Consider the following 21,731-nt stretch of genomic DNA (forward strand, 5'->3'; position numbering starts at 1 on the left):
CAGCAGAATGTGATCAAGATGTCGGAAAAGGTATAACTGAAGAAGAACACACAAGTTAGAAGAGGCTTGTGTTGGCTTTTGCCTTAACCAGCTGGGAAGGACAAGATTCTGCCCTCTCCAAGCCAGTTAAGTATGATGGTTCGAGTTTTGGAATAGGACTCTGGGAGGTGAGGATCCAAATCCTGGCTCAGCCATGGAAACCCATCAGATGGCCTTGGACAAGCCACACTCTCTCGACTTTATAGGTAGCCAAGAATAAACCTCCCCTGAAAAATTTTTGCCAAAAAAGCTCTGTGATAAGGTCACCATAAACTAGAGTCTTCATGAAAGCACAGGGCAACGATGATGATGATGAAAAAAGTGACAGTAGTCATTTCAATTTTCTACTTCTTAATCTTTCTTCATGTGTGTATTTGAAGAAATAATGTTATTAAAGTCCATATGTCCTACTCCATATTTTATTTCCTTTTGCACAAAACATGTCTGCTTGCATATTAGAATAATACAGTACCTGGATTCTGACCAGAGTCATTGCACATCATTTAACCAGAGCTGATGCTCAGATGACAAAGAATATTCTCCTGTACTCTGGTTAGACTTCTACTTTCAGTCCTGAATGTTGTGGCTCATGGATCTTCCAGTGAATTCCTATTCAGCTCTCCTGTTGTTGCCCAATCCATGTTACACTGAAGCCAGCATCAGGAAACCTGGCATGCAAATCTTGATGAAACTGGAGGAAAGAAAACACAAATACACTGTCATTGATCTTGGTTCAGGCATATTTAATTGTTACAATGCTTAATTACTGTGTTTGAACATATGCCTGCCTCTACATTGCAGAATTAATGACATTTAACACCACTTGAACTGCCATGACTCAATACTATAGAATTCTGGGATGAGGAAAAACCGACTCAAGCTGAATCCAGAGAAAACGGAGGTACTGGTGATAGGTTCCCCTGGTCCAGGAATGGCGGTGGTTCCACCTGTCCTGAATGGGGTCACGCTTCCTGTGAAGGACTCCGTACGCAGTCTGGGGGTGCTTCTTGACTCGTCGCTTCAGCTGACTGCTCAGGTGAATGCGACGGTCAAGAGCGCCTGTTATCAGCTTCGGCTTATTCGCCAGCTGCGCCCATACCTGGCCCAGAGGGACCTAGAAACTGTTGTACATGCTCTGGTAACCTCGAGACTGGATTTCTGCAACGTACTCTACATGGGGCAACCCTTATACCAAACCCGGAAGCTTCAAATGGTGCAGAACATGGCAGCTAGGCTGGTCACTGGCGTTTCCAGGGCCAGCCATATAACACCTGTGCTGAAAGATCTTCATTGGCTGCCCATCCGCTTCCGGGCTCAATATAAGGCGTTGGTTATTACCTATAAAGCCCTAAATGGCTTGGGCCCAGGATTCCTGAAGGACCGCCTCTCCTCGTATATTCCGTCCCGCACCCTCAGAACATCTGGGCAGCAACTACTGAAGGTGCCTGGGGCCAGGCTTTCCTCCACCATGAAGAGGACATTCTCCATCGCTGCCCCGGCCCTTTGGAACACGTTGCCCACTGAGCTCCGCTCATCAACCTCCCTGGCCCAATTCAGAAAGGACTTAAAAACCTTTCTGTTCCAACAAGCTTTCCCCGAGTAAAATCCTATGGGCCTCCCTCCTCTTCCGTGGCCAAGAGGTGGGGCTAATGGGGCTTTTAGCTTGTTATTTTACTGTATTGCTGTTTGATGTTTTTTATTGTATTGTACCACCCTGTTTTTATATATGTTGTGAGCCGCCCTGATCTTGGGAAGGAGCGGGATATAAATAAAAACTTTATTTATTTATTTTTATTTTATTATCGTAGTTTTGTGAGCTATTTAGTTTTCTCCATCAGAGAGCTCTGGTGCCACAGCAAAAGACAAATCCCAAGATTCCATAGACTGGAGCCATGAGAGTTAAAGCAGTGTCAAATTGCATTAATTCTGCAGTGTCGCAGCAGCCTTGTTTTAGTGTGTAAACACAAGATGTCGGGTTATGATGTCCTGTGAGTGAAGCTGTGGGAAGTACAGATTGTGAATCAGGTACAGACTGGGGTAATGAGCAGATGTGTGCGGAGGAAGTAATTTTATGGGAATCCATGGCTTAGTAGAGAAGGAAAATGAGGGGGAGCCAGACTCTGGGCACCAGGGTTCAATTCCCACCATAAAACCCACTGGGCAACTTTTGGCAAGACACATGCTCTCAGCCTCAAGGAAAGCCATGGCAATATTTTTCTGAACATATCTTGCCAAGAAGGCCCCATATCTTGCCAAGAAAGCTTAAGGTGAACCGCCTTAAGGTTGCCATAAGTCAAGAAATGACTTGAAGGCAAACTACACAGAGAGAGAACATTGGGGGCATTCTGGTGGAGGAATAAAGTTCAACCACTATATCTGTGGTTTGGGTTTCCCTCAAATGAACCATTTGAGGGCAATTTCATTCCCCAAAACCACAGTTTTGCTACACATGGTCCAATTTTGGATAAACAAAATTGCCTTCAAATGGTCCACTTTTTTAAAAAAAGAAAAAGAATGTCCATGGGATTTTGGGGTCTACAAAAGTGGGGCTGGATGTGGTCCACAGGGCACACTTTCCCCACTTCTTCACTAGACCATTCCAGTCTCTGCAAAGCCTCCTCTCGATCACAACAAGAAGCACTTTGATGCATTAACACAGCCTGGGAAACAAGCACCCCAAGTGAAGAAGAACCTGCAAACAAAGTCTCCTGGTAAACCATTCTTCAGCACAGGAATGGGCAACAACACAGGGGCAGGAGCTAGTTTTCAATATTAACCTATTAACCAGTGGCATACCTAATACATTTGACACCTGGTGCAGTTCTTTTAACAAATACCTCTCCTCTCTTCAAACAGCCAGTGGCTGCTGGTCTTGTTGCCCTACAGCCTTTTCAGACCCACCAGGGCTGCTGGCTGACCAAGAGAGGAAGGAGACTCTCTTTCTCATCAGCCAGCAAAGCCGCCAGGTCCAGAAGTCAGCCCCTTCCTACCAGAAAACTGGGTGACATCCCTCTCTGAGGTGTCACCCAGTGTGGTCCGTATCTGTAGCACCACCACCCCTCGTGACATCCTGACATATATGCCACTGATTTTCTGGGGTTTTAGCAAGCACTTAAGGTGTGTACCAGCATGGTGTAGTGGTTTGGATGTAGGACTCTTGAGACCAGGGTTCGATTCTCTGCCCAGCCATGGAAACCCACTTGGTGACCCTGGGCAAGACAGACTCTTTCAGCCTCAGAGGAGGGCAAGGGCAAACTCTCTCTGAACAAGTCTTACCAGGAAAATTGTATGATAAGGTCAGGGCCAGAAGATGGCAGTGGCAAACCTTCTCTGAAGAAACTTTCCCAGAAAACCCCATGATATGGCCTTAGGGTTGACAAGGAAGGAGGGAAACAAGGGTAAATTGTAAAAATAATTAGAATAACTGAAACAAGGACGTGTCTAATTTGCAATATATGTATGTATGTATGTATTATAAATACTAAATTCCCAGTGGTAAAAAGTCTAGCAACAGTATACAACAACAAGCTGGCTATGGGAAATGACTCTTCTGAATCCTTTTGAATATCAGTAATAGTCCAAACATATGAGTAGGGTGTCCAAAGTGTTAGCAGTAGAATTATTCTGCTGTTTCACCAAAAATATCCAATCAAAAATCTGGGAAGAATCAATAATGGTATTTGTAGTATGGTAGCATGAAGATAATGTCAGGGATGATGGGAGTTGTAGCTCTTCACCTCTGGCTTTAACTCACCACCTTGTTATGCAGCGGAGCTGACCAGTTTTGGTCAGTGGTTAATGCTTTTCTTACAAAGCAGCAGAGTTTCAGAGAATAGGCTGAAGACCCTGACAAACTCTCCAAGCCTTCTCACTCTTCTTCCTCAGAAGTCTCCAAACTCCTCCAGGATCCTGCTGGCTCTTGTATCTTCACTCAAGACACCAGACAACTCAGTAGTCTTATATAAAAGATCTACTTTATTCTACTATATACAAATACTAATGCCCTCACAATCTCTACAATCTCCAATATCTCCAAACTATCCACTCTACTCCACAAAATACATTGGCAATCATAGCAATTATTATAGCCATTGTTAAACACCACCCACTTAGTCAGTTTCCACCCAGTGGGTGTGTACACTCATTTTGATTGGTTCACATAGTTCAACCCATACTTAAGAATTTCATCATTTCACCTTGTACACTTAATGAATCTCAGGTGTTTCCAATTGTACATTCTATAATTCTGTCCTTGGCATTCAAGCCTTCTAAATTACATTAGCTCTTTCACCTGTGTGGCTTCTTAATTGCTTTTGCTTAGTCATAGTGACTTTCACATACATGTTTTATTTCTTCTACTCTATGTCCCATGTTGCATTTTCCTTAACAGATAAACAGTGTAATTTTCACTGGTGGCAATGTCCTTCAATGGCTGTACTCTTTCAATAGTGGAGATGGCTACCTCCGGAGTAATATGTGGCCGTTTCGAATAATTCTACTACTAACACTTTGGACACTCTAATCATATGTTTGGTCTATTATTGATATTCAAAAGGATTCAGAAGAGTCATCTCCCATAGCCAGCTTGTTGTTGTATACTGTTGCTAGACTTTTTACCACTGGGAATTTAGTATTTATAATACATACATACATACATACATATATTGCAAATTAGACACGCCCTTGTTTCAGTTATTCTAATTATTTTTACAATTTATCCTTGTTTCCCTCCTTCCTTGTCAATTATATTTTAAGCCTGCTGCTCATTTTGGTTTGTAAATGGCCTTAGGGTTGCCATAGTCGGAAACAATTTGAAGGCATGCAGCAGCAGCAACAACAACGGGTCACCATAAGTCAGAAGTGACTTGAATGCACACAACAACAACAAAGGTATGTGACAGGATGGAAGGATGGAGGAGCAAAACTGCTGCATTTTACAGCATGTGAAAAATCTGTGGGAATTTCTTTTAAAATTTTAGGGGTCTGACGGTTTGGGGACACTTCATGGGCCTCTGTTTGGGACCCCAAAGTTCATATGCAACCTATACGTTGCAATTTGCTCAATAAGGGTTCAATTCTTTGAGACACCAAGGCAGTGGAATGGCAGCAGATGAAACACAAGTGATACAACTGTCTTCAGGAAAAGAGATTCCACCTCAACATTAGGAGGAATTTCCTGACAGCAAGAGCTGTTAGACAGTGGAACGCACTTATTTGGAGTGTGATGGAGTCTTTTTCTTTGGAGGTCTTTAAGCAGAGGCTGGATGGCCATCTGTCAGGGATACTTTGATTGAGATTTCCTGCATGGCAGAATGGAGTTGGACTGGATGGCCCTAGTGGTCTCTTCCTACTCTATGATTCTATGATTCTATAATTCTCATCTCAGATTGTCAAGTGAAAGTAGCTCACACACCCAGTGTGTGCCTCCATCAAGTAATGAGCAACCAAAAGAGGAAAAATCGGGTTATCTATAACAGGGAAACATGTACTCATTCCCAAGATGGTTGGACTACAACACCCAGCTTTCCTCCCCATTGGCTATGATGGCTAGAGCTGTTGGGAGTGGGACGTCTAATCCAAAAACATCAGAAGGACCACATGATCCCCTCCCTCCAATTGATGAATCTGAGTAAAACTAACCTTACAGGCCAAGAAGATGCCCTAGAGATGATCCAAAGCAGTGGTTCCTAAACTTTGATCCTTCAGGTGTTTTAGACTTCAACTCCCAGAAGCCCTAGCCAGCTTGGCCAATATTCAGGAATTTTGGGAGCTGAAAAACATCCAAAACATCTGGAGTATCAAAACTTGGGAACCACTGGTCTAAAGGGAAGACATTCCTCCTAAAGTATCTCCTTCCTCTAAACAAGGGTTCACCTGAGTGGTCTGATTTCAGAGAATTCAATCTTACCTTCTTCACCACAGCGTCTCTGACTGCAGGGTTCGTGGTGTTCAGAGAAGTGGTCAAGCTCATGGACAAGATGAAGTGGATCCTCCCTAGCCGTGGAAGGGGCATGGAGGAGGAGAAAAACCCACCGTGCGGGTTCATTAATTACAGCATTTTATTCACATTGTATATACAGACCCTTCTCAGAACCACCTTCCCCTTCCTAAGCAAGGATCATCTGCCAACTACAAAAAGGTTTTGCATGCATATTCATTCTTGCATGCAAAGATGAGGACTGAAGATATTGCATCCCTAAAGTGCAAATATTATCTAAGATTATCTACATATTAGGGATGTAATATCTTGACAATCTTCATCTTCACAAGCAAGAATGGTGTTCTCTATAATATTGTCTCCTTCCAGGGAGAAAGCAAAGGTTTCTGTGCAGTTCTCAAGAGGTATTCGCACCTTGCAATGTCTCTGAGGAAATTATTCTGCACAGAAATACATGTGGATTGTCTGTATAAAGAATATATTTTGTTCAGGAAACAACACACACCATCTCTTACACAGAAACCATGTTTTCTGCACAAAAATGTGGTTTCTGCACTGGAAAAAAAACATGGTTGCGCAGAATATTATTCATTCAAAGGTATCATGTAAAATGCAATGTATCTTCACTGCTACTCTCTTCTTTCCACAGGGGCTTCTCATGCATCTGGAAATACATTATTCTACAGGAAAACAATTCATAAGGAATATACATCTACAAGATGTGCTATAAATAAAACAGATTTGCAAGTGTTAGTCTTGGACAGTAACTCCATACTTTGCCATACTGCCTGGCAAAATCTCGGTTTCATTGTCCTAAACAAACAAACAAACAAACAAATAACATTTGCAAACTCTGCAATAAGAAAGGTGAGGTGTTTGCTAGAGGAATTCTGGAAGTTGTAGTCCAAAAAAAGGGAACTTTTCCAAGCTCTGAGTAAATGCCTCACCCCATGTGTACAATCGGAAAATGTGTAATCACTTCCATGATTTAGGTAACATTACAGTCAATACCACTTAGCAATGGTTAGACTACTCTAGTAGAACTACAGCACTAGAAGTCTCTAGCAGAGAATTGGAAATGTGTTTCCCTGACTCCCTGACCCCTAAAGTATTCTCTCCTCGCCCCCTTCGTCAGCATGTCAAGCTGGCACGAATTGTGGTGCTTATTGTTTTATTGTAAAAGGTTTTTAATGCTATGTTTTGATGTTTTTATATTGCTGTATTGTATGTATGTTGGAAACCGCCTTAGTCTTATAAAGGCGGTATATAAATAAACTTTTACTTACTTACTTTAAAAACTACAAATTCCAGCATTCCATACAATTCAGCCATCAAATATCCCTCACCTGTCACTCAATCATCAAAGCCTTCAAGAGTGAGACCTTGCCCTTCCCAGGAAACTCAGGCAAAAGCCAGCTGCTTCAGGCTCACCTAGCTTGTGTGCTCTTCCTCATTCATAACATTTGCCATGTCTACCAGACACTGATGCTGCTTGGCCACATATGTCATGGTTTTCATCTGTGAAATGTTGGAGGGCAAGGGGGCATGTAGCGACATTGCATGCTCATGACCCCAGGGGTGTTTCTCTAACCTTTGGCACCATTGTGAGAAGACAACACTTATATTTTATGCTTTTAGGAGACAACACTTATGCTTTTATTGAGTTTTTTAAACAGAGGCTGGGTGGCCATCAGTAGGGGATGCTCTGATTGTGTATTCCTGCATGGCAGGGGGTTTGACTGGATTTCCCTTGGGGTCTCTTCCAACTCTAGGATTCTGTGTTCATTCCCTTGATTCCATTAGTCTACTTGGCTGGGTCCACAAGTTAGCTTTTGTCCTCAATATCCAACTACATCAGGGCTAGGAATTATATGGGTCTCCAGATATTGATGGACTGGAGCTCATAGAAGCATAGAGTTGGAAGAGACTCAAGGGCCATCCATCCAACTCCCTTCTGCCATGCAGGAGGACACAGTCAAAGCCCTCCCTGTGACAGATAGCCATTCAACCTCTGTTTAAAAACTTCCCCAAAAAGGAGGCTCCATCCTACTCAGAGGCAGAGTCTTCCGCTGTCACATGGCTCTTACCATCAGGAAGTTCCCGTTGAGGTGGAATCTGCAAAGAAGCACAAAATGGGCTTACCTAGATCATGTCTAGCTGGTGGTTTGCTATTTGACAAGGATGTGATGGTGTCTGATGGGGTTGGGAGTTTTGCCGTGACTGTTCTTCCAATCAGGCTGGTGTTAGCAGATGGCAATTCTGAGGTTGTCTTTCCTTTTGTAGTGCTAACACTTTTAGTGCCACTATCTGTAGCAATACTGGCTTTTGTTGTGATTTCTACTGGTGACGTAGGAAGAGTAAAGACTGTTGAAGTTGCTTCTGAAGTGGCACCAAAGATTGATGAGGTTTCATCTGGTGAAATATAAGGGAGAGATGCTGGAGTTGTGATAGCTGAAATTGAAAATCTTTCTGTTTTGGCAGGTGAAGACCAGATTGCAGGGGGAGTTTCTTCAACCGCTGTGTTGGTAATAGGGGTAGCAAACTCTTCTGCAGGATTGGTAGCCCCATCGTTTGTCATTCCAGCTGCAAAATTGCTTGTGCTAGCTGTTGTTTCAAGTAGTGATGTGGAAGGGACTGGATTACTCTGGAGAGCATCTTCTGCAGAAATGCTAAAGGATTTTGTTCTTTCACCTGGGATGGGGAAAAGGAGGATTGGCGGTGTAGTCTATGCAGTTGAGATGTCAGCATAGCCCAGGATCCAGCCCTCAGTCACCCATCTGTGACCTTTTATATCAGTTCTATATCAAAAATGGTGTTTGAGGCAAGTAACCAAAAGGGAGGCTCTCCAGCGCAGGAAACTAGCTGTGCCATATATAGAAATCTGAAGGGCTCAGCATGGGAGAAGCCAAAGGCACTGAACCAAAATCATTTAAAATCAGAATTTGCATAATCCCTTCACTAAAGAGAGTGATGGTGGCAAGTGGGATTGCATCCCGTTCTTCTCCCCTGGGAAAGTTACTTAAACCTATCAACTCTTGAAATACTGCCCTTAGGACTCATTTCTGGCTATAAATATGAGTGCCTAGGCACTAGCAAATTGGTCTAGTCTGAAACCAGCAGAACCTCTGTTCAATTTTGACTCAACACCTCAGTAGCTGGCCACCCCACCTTCCACAGGCAGCTATTGAGCCATCTTCAATCCAGTAACTCTTCAACCGAAGCTATACTTCAGGATAGATAGAGTATTACCTCTTAGCAACCGTGCAACTCACTATTACCTACTACCTTTGCTTTGTTAGTTCTTGTGTGCATATGTGCATGAAACAGTGTGCTTGTGTGTGAACTCTCCTTTTTAAATAAACTAAATTAATTTGGAAACTGCCTCTGAAGTTCTCTGGATTTGGAAACGTTATACACGGGTCAAGATCCCAGCCTTATGTTACTGGAGCCTTCTCAATGCTTCTGATAGAGCTAAATTGATTTCTCCATTGAGTACAATTTGTGAGTGCCATACTGCAGCCCCCTGCAATTTAGGTAACACCAGTAGTGGTTGCAATCTTACCTGTGGTTTCAGCTTGTGGAAAGGAAGAGAGTGTTGCTGAAGCCGCTACAACGGTTTGGCTAAAGGCTATGAGCTCCACTGTAGTTGGGGAGCCAGTTTCAGTTGCAGCTTTATCAGGAATATGTGAAAACAGTCGGGCTGGGCTACTCTCATCCGCAGCAGTGCTGGAGGTCATCTCTGCTGGGGTAGAAGCCACTTCGCCCAAATTACTGGTACTGAATGTACCAGTGGCAGCTCTGCCTGTAGTAGCCACCATTTCAGTCAGTGTAATAGTGGGAGGGAAAGCTGTCCAGGTGGCTTCTGTAGTGGGGCTGAAGGCAGATGATGCTTCACTCACAAAGATACTAGACTGAGTTACTGGAATAGTTTTGCCTGCAGGATTTGATGATACTTCAGCTGTGGTTTCAGATGGAAAGAATAAGGCTACTGAGCTCTGCTTTGCTGGAATGGCACTGATGCTAGCAGTCATTTCTCCTTCAATATTAATAGTTGCTTCTCCTGAAGCATGAGTTGTATTTGCATCTGTTATAAAGCCAGTGGTAGCTGCTGTTTTGGATTGTGAAACTATAGAAAGGAAACCTGTAGTAGCATCTGTAGAGAAATCAGAGGCAAATTGAGTTTCAACTGTTGGGCTGGTAAAGAGGAAGCTAGTGGTGGCAGTCATATTTTTGGAATGACCAGTAGTGTTTTCGTCTGCTAAAACGCCAGCGGTAGCTGTCGTTTCAAGTAGTGATGTAGTGGACGGGAGGGCTATCGAAGTGGTTTCTGCAGTGGTGCTGAAGGTTGATGGAGTTTCAACAGATGAGCTGTTGAAGGAGCCGATAGAAGCTGTTGTAGTTCCCATAGTGCTGGGATCTACTTCACTTGAAGTACCAGTTGTAACTTGATCTGCTAAAAAGCTAGTGATAGCTGTTGTTTCAGGTGATGACATAGTGAACTGAGAAGATGCTGAAATGGCTTCTGTCATAGTGTGGAAGGTAGACAGCAATTCAACAGCATCGCTGGTAGTGATGGAGCTGATAGTAGCAGTTATATCTTCGGTGGTAGTTGCTTCTCCTGACATTGTGTCCCAATCTCCTAAAATGCCAGTGGTAGCTGTTGTTTCAAGTGGTGATATAACTGAATGGAGGGCTGTTGAAGTGACTTCTTCCATGGTGCGGAAGGCAGATGGAGTGTCAACAGCTGAGATGGTAATGGGGGAGTTGATGCCAGGACTCATATTTTCCGTTGTTCTGCCAATTACTTCTTCTGAAGGACCAGTTGTGCCCCAATGTGCTAAAATGCCGGTGATAGCTTTTGTTTCAAGTGGCGATGTACTGGAAAGTGAAGCTGTCGAAATGGTTTGCATAATGGTGGTGAAGGCAGATGACATTTCAACAGTTGGGCTGGTAGAGAGGGAGCTGAAAGGAGCATCTGTAACTCCTGAAATGCTGGTAGCAACCTCCTCAGAAGTATGAGCTGTATCCTGATCTTCTAAAATGTGAGTGGGGACTCTTGTTTCAAATGGCAACATGGTTGAATGGAAGGATGTGAGAATGTCTTCTGTAATGCTGCTGAAGGCAGGTGCAGTTTCAGCATCTGAGACGGTGGAGAGAGGCAGCGATTGGGTACTATCTGTTCCACTGTGTGTGGTAGCATTGGTTTTGGCTCCAGTGACAGTATGCATTAATGTAGCAAAATGCTCTGTTGTGAATGTGGTTTTGTCTGGAGTGTGTGAAGATAGAGTTGTTGGGCTAATAATTTCTACTGAAGTAGCTGTATCATCCAACGCTTCATCTACTAAAGTGCTGGCAAAAGCTGTTGCTTCAAGTGGTAAAATGGAAGTGAAGGGTGTTGCTCCACTTGTGAGTAGTTCTTCATCAGGAGTGCCAATGGGATATGTCATATCAGCTGTAATTTCAGTTGGTGATCTGCTGGAAGGCAGGCTTGTCAGTAGTGAATTTCTTATGGTCGTCACCTCAGCAGTGACTGTCATTTCATCTGTAGTCTCAGCTGTGGATGGAGAAAAAGGTTTTTTCCCATATTCAGGTGTTATCATACAGTTATCATAGTTTCTAAAAATTCAGTGTTCTCCTAACAAAGAGGCTTATAGCCTCACAAAGGATTTGAGACAAACTGGATCTCAAAGGCAATAGCTTTTTGTCTTGCTAATGGAAATTAAAGCTTATTTCCCAGATGGAAACTTCCAGTGCCTGCATTAATACCCTTTCATACCATCTGAACTGAGGACAATGACTGAAACATCATGACCAAACGCAGGGCTATAACTAACATCATCCCAATTTTTTTTGTCTTTCTCCTGTATGATTTTTAACACCTTTGTCTGATGAAGAAACCCGTGGAGCTTCGAAAGCTTGCAGCCTGTGGAATGTGCATTTTGGTTGGCCCAATAAAGGTAGCACTGTTTTGTGGATTTTGGATGATATTGTACTTTGCTATATGGCCAACACAGCAACCCTTGGACACAGTTCTACATTTCACACGATACACTGCATAAATTGGAACTAAATTACAAAATCCTCATCTATATACTTTTTTATTTATCCCTCCAGGGATCAGTCTAATTATTTATTATACATTTCCTTTAGCTTTCATGTAGAGTATTGTTTTAATATTCCTTTTCACCTCTTTGTACCTCCTCTCTCTTTTATATTCTCAATCAATATTCTCCCATTTCTGAACCAAACCTTCAGTTGCCCCATATAAATCCCTCTTTTTTGCCACTAAATAATCAAGTATCACATATTTTGATACATAATACTTCAGTTTACTAAGGTTTCATCTTTCCTTTTCCTTCCTTCCATACGCTATCCCTGATTGTGATACTTTTAATAATTGTTCTATTAAAAATTCCTTATCCTTATTTAATTCCACATTTTTCAGGTTCAGAGTTAAACATCTTTCTGTATCCAGTTCAAATCCCCCCATTATTTATTTCTTGTTTTATTTCCTTCTAATTTTTTTGTATTTTACTACATTCTCATCACATATGGATATAAGTCTCTTTTCCATCACATTCTGGGAATAAATCTTTATTTATGTATGACAAATGAAATGGTGTCCTGTACCACCTTCCTATTACAGCAATTATAGATGGAGAAAGGTGAGCTGTTGCAGTGACTGCAATACTTTGCCTAAAAATTCTGAGCTTAGTTATGTTTTCACCTGGAGAAGAGGGAAAATGTCCTGGTTTTTGAGTGATTAATTTTTCTACAAACACGGCCGTTGATGAGTCCTGAACATAGGAAGACAGGCGTGTTGAGCTTGTCTCTTCAATGGTAGTACTGGTATTTCTTCTTACAGTTCTGGCAGCCACATCTGCTGAAGTGTCAGTTTCAATTATGGTCTGAGCAGTTGAAGAAATTGTTGGAGTAATTCCAGGAGTAGTTGTGCTCCGAACTGTGATTTCACCTGGACAGGAAGACAGAGAGGAGACAACAGATAAACGTCCCACCTTCTGGTACAAAATGAATATTAACCAGGAACTGAGTTGAATCAAAGTAGACATTGCTAGGTCAGAAGGACAAACCATTTCACCAGACATAAGCAACCTTCTGTGCATTGGGTTTGGAAAAGTTACTTTCTTGGCCGTACTGGTTGGGGGATTCTGGGAGTTGTAGTCCATTTCCAAGCCGTTCTTGATTCCCATCCTCAACAGCCAAAATTCCTGTATGGCAGGAGATTGGATGCGCTTTCCAGTTCTATGAGTCTAGGATGCTATGAAGAACCAGTTTGTTTGCTTTGTATATATTTTTGTGCATTAGAAGCATAACTTGCTCTTACATGGGGACTCCATCAATGTGCCCTCTTTCTTCATCATTCCTTTCCTTCAAAACTGTCCTTAAAATGCCTTTTCTCCATAGGCACTTCATTTAACCCTGTTAATTCTTCTTCCCAACAGTTACCAGATTTTACATACACAAGCAACATCATAGGGCCAAATACTTCCCTCTCTCCAACCTTGTTGCCCAGATAGCGTCAATTAAAAAACCTTCACCATAAATGTTTTTAAAACAATTAAAAATGCCACTCCAAACAGTATAAAATCATTTAAAAGACATGCAAAAGTTTTAAAAGATGAATAAAACATCCCAATGAAGGAGCTTCGTTGTTTACACATTTAAAGCCTGCTTAAATGAAAATGTCTTTGAATTCTGGTGAAAGGAAAGCAGGGAGGGAAAGGAGTTCCAGAGGTTGGGAACAGCCACCAAGAAAGCCCTCTCCTGCGTTCTCACCAAACAAGCCTCTGATGGTGAGGGAACTGAGAGAAAGCCTTGCCCTGGAGATCTTAGCAGCGGCGTTCCTGCACCTGGTCTCACCTGGTGTGTGGGATGGGGCTAACAGGAGCGGGATTTCTGGAGGCTTCTGGGAGTGGGGCTTCCGGGATGGCACACACTCCCTTTCCTTGCACCACCACCACCCTGCGCATGCCATTCCATCCCCTGATATGTGCACCAGTCTGGAAAAGGAGGTAGGGGTGGGAAAGAGCCAGAGCACAGGGGTGTGGAGCACACATGGAGACATGGAATGGCATGTGCAGGGCGCTGCATGGGGAGAGGGAGTGTGCGCCACCCTGCCCCCTGGAAAAGGACAGGATTGTGCGCATGAGACAAAGCATGTGTGAGGACGAAGCAGCACACGCGGGGAGAATGGAGAAGCACACTGATCATAGGGGACTGATCATAGGGGGTGCAGGAGCTGACCAGGTGTCACCTCCCTCTTGGGGGTGTCATCCCCCTCCTGGGTGTCACTCGGTGTGGTCTGCACCCCCCAGTGACGCTACTGGATCTTAGGACTCTGGGAAGTTTGTACAAGGAGATATGGTCTTTCAGATAGTCTAAATCTAAGCCATGTCTCCTGTGATGGTGGCAGTGATAAAGGGAAAATAGGACATATAGGATGCTTATATTGTCTATTTAAGTTGGCTGAATAAATGTATTAGAAGACATGAGTTTGGGTTGATATAAAATAATGAACTGATTTCTATAGAAGGTCAGACAACAGTCAGACCTCAGCTTTTACTGAATTCGACTAAGAACAGACCTCAACTTTAGCTTCTGCAGACTTTGCTAATTGAGTTTCGCATGCTTGTAGAAACCTCTGAAGCAGGTTCCTCTTTTTCTACTGTCTGGGACGTTTCCTGATGATAGGAACGTATGTCTGGGATGGACATTGCATTCTGAGGAGGGGGCTAATGGGAGGCTGTTGGGAGGAGAGAACACTCTTTTCTTTTTATAATGAAGATATAAAATGCTAGTTCCCCTGTAACTTTTTGCACAGTTCTCTGGAAAGATTCAGGAGCTGTGTCTTGCATATGCAATAAAATCCTTTTATTTTATCCTACGACTATTTGCAAGTGTTTCCTGGCTTTAAATTTTCCTGTTTCAGCAGGACCAAGAGAAAACCTGTAGATCTAACAACTCTGGAAGATCCATATATTGCAATACAATCATCATATCATCTGGCAATATGTGTGGCCTTCAGAGGCAACCCAAAAAAGTGGTTCCAGAACCAGACAGGGTCCCAAACACACTGCAGAAATAATCCAGTTTGAGACCATTTTAACTGCCCTGGTTCAGTGCTTGGGAATCCTGGGAATGATAGTTAATTGTGGCACCAGAGCTCTCTGACAGAGAAGGCTAAACCTCTCACAAAACTACAGTTCCCAGAATCCCCTAGCCTTGAGCCGGGGCAGTTAAAGCAGTCTCAAACTAGATTATTTCTGCAGTATGTTTTGGACTTAGATGTCATCACGGCAAAGAAAGATAAGGCACTGCAAAATGTAGGACATTCAAGAAAAATACAAAAGAAAAGCTAAAAACACTCATATAAACATATTTTTTAATATGGTTTACTTACAGCTGTATTGTTATGTTTTGTTGTTGTTGTGTGCCTTTAAGTCGTTTCCAACCTATGGCAACCCAAAGGTGAACCTATCCTGGGGATTTTCTTGGCAGTTTTCTTCAGAGGGGGTTTGCCATTGCCGTCCTCTAAGGCTGAGAGAGTGTGACTTGCCCAAGGTCCCCCAGTGGGTTTGCATGGCTGATTACATACTGAACTGTGCTTTTCTGATGAACGTATTTTCATTAAAATGTCTTGTTGGCTTGCAATATACTTGTAGCGCTCTAAGCAAGACATGCACTTAAAATTGTGCTTTACCACCAACAAAAGCCTTGACTAGATCTGCATTTAAATCATTCTTCGCATTTGTGCTGAAATTAAGGAGGGGGAAACCCTTTCAAGATTTGCATTATGTCCTCAAGCAGCCCATTGCCTAATGCGTTTGTTGTCCTTTTCCCCTCTGAGAAACAAACACACCCTGAGCTCTGGGTGCGAGTCTTGTCTGCTACTTCTACTCCTAGGGAAAACCTTGAGAAGGATCCAACCTATTCTCATATTTGCAGTGAGGATAGGCTGCTAAATAGGCAAATTTTTCAAAGGGGAAGAGCAAGCATGGTATTACTCAATGGGCCCCTTAGCCTTGCTCAGAATGGAGGACATTTTGGAATTCCTCCTGGACAGAAGGTTGAAATGTAGGACACATCCTGGAAAAGGAGGATGTCTGGACACCCTGGAACCAGTATGTCCATTTCCCACCACCTGCAACATAACATTGTCTTCAGGTTATTCACTTACCAACACAGATCCTGTAGTTCTGGAGCCACAGGAATAACACTGGCACCATCTTCAAACGATGGAGACCCATCTCAGCAGTACTTCTTCTAAATGCCCTTCCAGTTTGGCGCCTACACCTGCTCTGAGTATTGGAAGAGTAGAGATGGTGCTGCTCGAAATCCTTGGCTTTTCACTCACTTCTTACAGTTTTCCGGTTGAACAGAGAGAGGGTGGAGTGCCCATAGTTGGTTTCTCTTTTCGCTTTTGATAATGAATGAAATGCATTGTATGTTTTCAAAGAATAGATCACGCAGGGATAAACCCAAGTCCAGGCATGCCATGGACAATGGCAGAGATTGCCTAACAGCACCAATAATAATAACAACTCATCATGAATGGAGAGAGAGACACGGTTTGAGTGTTGGGCTATGACTCTGGAGAGCAGGGTTCAAATCCCTGCTCGGCCATGGATACCCAATGGGTGACCTTGGGTGAGTCACACACTCTCAGTCTCAGAAAACCTTGTGATGCTTTCGCCTTAGGGTCGGCTCGCCAAAAGTCAGAAATGACTTGAAGGCACACAGCAACAATAATTAATGACCGTATATTTCCAGGTGCCTATTACAAAATTTTAAAAAATAGAAAATATTCTAGAACGGGGGGAGGAATTGCAGCCCATGGGTGGTATCACCCCATTTCTTTCACCCCCACGTCCCCCCAAATCTCTCTGCTCTTTCTCAAAAAAGTAGGGTTGGGTTTTTTTTAGTTGAAGCATCACCCATAAGCTGCTCAAAAATCTGCACTGATCAGTCTTTTCCATCTAAATAAGACCCTCAAATGTACTTGAAGGTCACTCCAAACCTAACCAACCTTCTTTCCATAAGTGCAACTCACCCGCAGACCCACACTGTGCGATTATAGCAGTTTGATACCACTTGCCAAGAAAATCTCATTTTGCCTTAGAGTCATCATAAGCTGGAAATGACTTGGAGGCACACAATAACAACAAACACAGTAGCCCCTTCCAGCACAGGCAGAGTCCCTATTCCCTGATCTGTCTTTCGACTGACCAAAAGATCACCTCTCTCATATTTCCCGGTCCCTAGCCATTGTCTAAATGGGCATCAGAAACGTCTGATGCACCTTGGTCCCAATGCAGAAGGGTCATTTTGCTGTCTCCCCTTCATAGCAGCAGCCCCTTCTAAATATAGACTATAGAGTTTATCACATGGGAGGAATTTCTCTTAATTTCGAATGAAAAGAAAGTGGGGCAGAATGCATTTACGTGAATTCACTAGTCAGCGAATTTATGTGAATTTGAATTGCGTTCAAACTGACTCCCCATTGCCCAAAAATAGCTTGCCATTGCCCGAAATTGCGTGTGATCACCTCTCACGCAATAACGTGAAAACCCATGATTGCGTTTGGACTGACTTCCCATTGCCCAAAATTGTGTGTGGTAGTCTATCACGCAATAACGTGAAAACCCATGATTGCGTTCAGATTGCCATTGGATTATACTTCCAATTTCCCTTGTCTGATAATGTCCATTGAGCAACTGCTCAGTTCCTGCAGATGTAAGCCTGCTCATGTAGACATATGTCCCAAACTGAATCCCAGCCTTCTGTCTGTCATCCTCCATGATTGCCTTAACTATGCAAATCAACAAATACTTCTTAATGTTCGGTCTATAACCCGGTGCAGATCCACCATCGTACTGAGGTGGAAAATGCCAGCTGCCACTGAATGCATGGTGAAAGAAGTTTTTTATTTAAAATAAAAGATTTGTCATCCCAAAAAGAAATGTGTATATTTGGGGGAATCTGTTTTTGCTTCAATGTTTCTCCAGTCTTTATGGAAAATCAGGAAAAACACCAAGAACATCAAGTGTTTTTCCTGATTATCCACAGACACTAAAGAGGTATTGAAGCAAAAAGGACTCCTCAAAATTCACAGATTTTGGGGGGGAAGGGATGGGTTGTTGTTGTTATTGTTGTTGTTGTTGTGTGGTGTAATGGTTTGAGATCAGTGGAGCCCAGAGTTCAAATCTCCACTTGGCCATGGAAACCCACTGGGTGACCTTGGGCAAATCACACTCTTTCAGCCTCAGAGGATGGCAATGGCAAACCCCTTCTGAACAAACCTTGCTGAGAAAAGCCCATTCTCTGAAGATGCCAGCCATAGATGCTGGTGAAACATCAGGAACAAACTCATCTAGAATATGGCCACATCGCCCAAAAAACCCACAAAAATCCCATGATAGGTTTAGGGTCTTAGGGTCTCCATAAGTTGGAAATGACTTGAAGGTGTGCAACAACAACAGACTCAGAGGATGTTATCAGACAAGGGAAATTGGAAGTATAATCCAATGGCAATCCAAACGCAATCATGGGGTTTAATGTTATTGTGTGATAGACCACCACACGTAATTTTGGGCAATGGGAAGTCAGTCCGAACGCAATCACGGCGTTTCATGTTATTGTGTGAGAGGTGATCACATGCAATTTTGGGCAATGGCAAGCTATTTTCGGGCAATGGGAAGTCAGTTCGAATGCAATTCGAATTCATGTAAATTCGCTGAATGCATTCTGGCCCCACTTTCTTTTCATTCGAAATTAAGAGAAATTCCTCCCGTGTGATAAACTCCAGAGAAACCTGTGAATTTTGACTTTTGGCTTCAATCTCTCTCCAATGTCTGTGCAGAATCTGGGAAAACCCCAACAACAGTGAAATGAGACAGATGTATATCGCAGACCATCACAGATGAAAGTGACCATCAGCCTGAAAACACATGCGAAACCCTGTCATATTGGATCTGAAAACAGCTGCCTATTTCCAGGAGCTCTCAAGGAAACAAGTGGGTTAACCTCTTCCTAGAAAGTAAAATGGCAAACCCCCATCTCCCAATTTCCTTCTAGGCATCAGACCCCTGATTTTGAAATGGCTGTCTAGGTTACAGCCTGTTCTTAGCACAGCTTCATCAGGCTGTTAACTTAATGAGGGAGAGCAATGCTGGGATTTCCCCTGCTGGGCTTTGTTTTGAGAAACCTCACTTCCTCCATGCCCCTTTCCTATTCAAGCGCATGAAGCTAATCTCTTTCGGTAAGACACCGTTCTCCTTCCCAAGTTCCTCATTCCGCGGATGGACATCATTGTTACCCACTTAAGTGAACTGACAAATAACCTTTCCTGTCACTCAGTCCATTTTCAATAGCATTAACTGAAAAGTCATCTTTAGAAAATGATGTTTTTGAATGCTGGAATCCTGCTGGTGTCATACACCTAATGTATGTTCCTTTACACACACGTGGTTGTACTTTTTTGAGCTGTTATGCAAGATTTATTTGTTTCACCCCTTCACAAATGGAGTTCCATCACGTGCGAACTTTTCACATGCAGTTGCTCATTCTTGGATGGTGCATAATTTATTTATTTCTTTTATTTAATTCACATCCCCTCTTTCTTCTTGCACAGGGCCCAAGGCTCTTGGTAAATGAAGACACTGACTTTTAGTACAATGTACAGTTGGCCCTTCATATTTGCAGCTTTGACTTTTGTGGATTTGATTACTTGCATTTTAGATTCATATGTTCTCTCTAGGAATCTCTAGGTCCTCCAGTGCAACTCTGCCAGACGCTGACCATAGAGTTGTGCTGGAGAACCTAGAAGTTCCTATAGAAAACACTTCTCTGGGCATTTGTAGGTCCTCCAGCATGATTCTATGATCAGCTTCTGGCAGATGTTGACCATAGAGTTGCACTGGAGGATCTGGAGATTCCTAGAGAAGTGTTCTCTCAGGTAAAGAGAATACTGTTTTTTTATTTGTGGCTTTTCCACATCCATGGGGGTCCTTCACCCGTAACTCCAGCAAATGTGGAGGGACCACTGTACTTACATATAGATCTAAAACATTAGTAATATTAATAATAATAGTTTATTTATATATTTTCTTTCCAAGGATCAAGGTGGTTTACAACATTGCTAAAAACAAGTCAAACTGCAAATTTAAAATTACAATTCAATTAAAACACCTTCACGAAACACAGCAATAGATCTAACCTATAAAATTCAGTATCAACATGTGACTTCCTATACATGCTCAGAATGAAGTTTCATCTTATTATTGTTAAAGCAGATCAGGGGGATAGGCTCACTGGAAGACATCCGTCTTAAGTGCCTTCTTGAAGGCATCCAAGGTGGTAATAAGACGGATCTCCTCCGGCAAGCCATTCCACAATTTGGGAGCCATAGAAGTAAATGCCCTGCTGTGGGAAGTAGATCTTAATCTAGTCTCTTTAAGAGATTTTGGACTTCAGCTCCCAGAAGCCTCAGTCATGTTGGCCAATAGTCTGGGATTCTGGGAACTGATGTCCAAAATCCCTTAAAGGGCACAGTTTGGGGACCACTGCTCTCATTCTTTGACATTTTCTGCTAGTATTATGGTGTCATCTTAGGTATATCTTAGTGTGGATCTTCCTTTCTCCTATCTTCACTTCTCCTTCTTCTGAGTTTAAACCTGCTCATTGTGTGATATTTTCTGCACAGAAGTTGAACAAATAAAGTGATAAAATGCAGGCCCTTTGCCTGACCTCTTTGCCAATTGGGAACCTTTCTGTCTCTCCATATTCTATTCTAAGGCTGCATCCGCACTGCAGAAACAATCCAGTTTGACATTGGTTCAGCAGCCACGGCTCAATGCTATGGAATCCTGGGTTCTGTCATTTTGTGAGACTTTTCGCCTTCTCTGTCAGAGAGCTCCAGAGCCACAACAAACTACACTTCCCAGAATCCCACATCATTGACCCATGGCCATTAAAGTGTTGTTGTTGTTGTTGTTGTTGTTATCCCACCCTTCTCCCAGGGCTGGGACTCAGGGTGGCTTACAACATTAAAAAAAAATCACCCCATATAGTTAAAAACATACAAAAAATAGTGCGCTGGGCCCTTGGTATCCGCTGGGATTTGGTTCCAGGACCCTCCATTGATAACAAAATCCGTGGATGCTCAAGTCCCATTAAATACAATGCCATAGCAAAATGGTGCCTCTTATATAAAATGGAAAATCAAGGTTTGCTATTTGGGATTTATACTTTTTTATATATATTTTCAAGTTGTGGATGCTTGAATCTGTGGATAAAAATATCCATGGACAAAGAAGGCCAACTGTGTATTAAAACAAAATTAAATTACAACAATGATTGGAACAAATTCCATGCTAAAATCAAATACATTTGTCCCTCCACATTCACTGGGTTAGGGACACAGGACCCCCGTGAATATGGACAAACCACAAATAACAAAACACCATATTTTTACCTAAGAGGACGCCTCTCCAGGAATCTCTAGGTCCTCCAATGCAACTCTGTGCTCAACATTTGCCAGACATTGACCATAGAATTGCTCTGGAGGAGCTCCGAATGCCCAGCGGAGTCTTCTCTCTAGGAATCTCTAGGTTCTCCAGTGCAACTTTTGGTTAAAGTAGACCATAGAGTTTCTCTGGAGGACCTAGAGATTCCTAGAGAGAACATATTAATAAAATTAGTGAATAATCAAATCCACAAACATCAAAGCCGCAAA

The 21,731-nt window shown here is 42.7% G+C and overlaps 2 protein-coding genes across 3 annotated transcripts in view; one reads left to right on the plus strand and one right to left on the minus strand.

The window, feature by feature from the left end:
• ARMC9 (armadillo repeat containing 9) overlaps positions 1 to 21,731 on the plus strand; it is a 1,183,007-nt gene that overhangs the window by 509,041 nt on the left and 652,235 nt on the right. The window lies entirely within an intron of this gene.
• Positions 462 to 9,978, minus strand: LOC121925347 (mucin-5AC-like). 2 transcript variants are annotated; one of them, XM_042457408.1, is made up of 4 exons: positions 9,540 to 9,978; positions 8,120 to 8,389; positions 5,948 to 6,033; positions 462 to 730 (listed from the first exon to the last, which is right to left on the minus strand). In XM_042457408.1, exons 1-4 carry the CDS (start codon positions 9,793 to 9,795, stop codon positions 653 to 655), a joined length of 690 nt encoding a protein of 229 aa, XP_042313342.1. In that variant the 5' UTR covers positions 9,796 to 9,978; the 3' UTR covers positions 462 to 652. The 2 variants fall into 2 exon arrangements, with proteins under 2 accessions (XP_042313342.1, XP_042313341.1); XM_042457407.1 differs by having other exon boundaries at positions 8,120 to 8,668.

Source organism: Sceloporus undulatus, chromosome 3, assembly GCF_019175285.1.
Source record: "Sceloporus undulatus isolate JIND9_A2432 ecotype Alabama chromosome 3, SceUnd_v1.1, whole genome shotgun sequence".
In the NCBI taxonomy this organism is placed as follows: domain Eukaryota; kingdom Metazoa; phylum Chordata; class Lepidosauria; order Squamata; family Phrynosomatidae; genus Sceloporus; species Sceloporus undulatus.

Excerpts from the sequence above, each read along its gene's own strand:
- LOC121925347 (XM_042457407.1), bottom strand. The coding sequence starts at position 9,795 with ATGGTGGCTACTACAGGCAGAGCTGCCACTGGTACATTCAGTACCAGT. Across the intron at positions 8,669-9,539 it reads TCCACAAGCTGAAACCACAG|GTGAAAGAACAAAATCCTTT; the intron begins GTAAGATTGCAA and ends TCCCCATCCCAG. Across the intron at positions 6,034-8,119 it reads ACCAGCTAGACATGATCTAG|GGAGGATCCACTTCATCTTG; the intron begins GTAAGCCCATTT and ends TTCCACGGCTAG.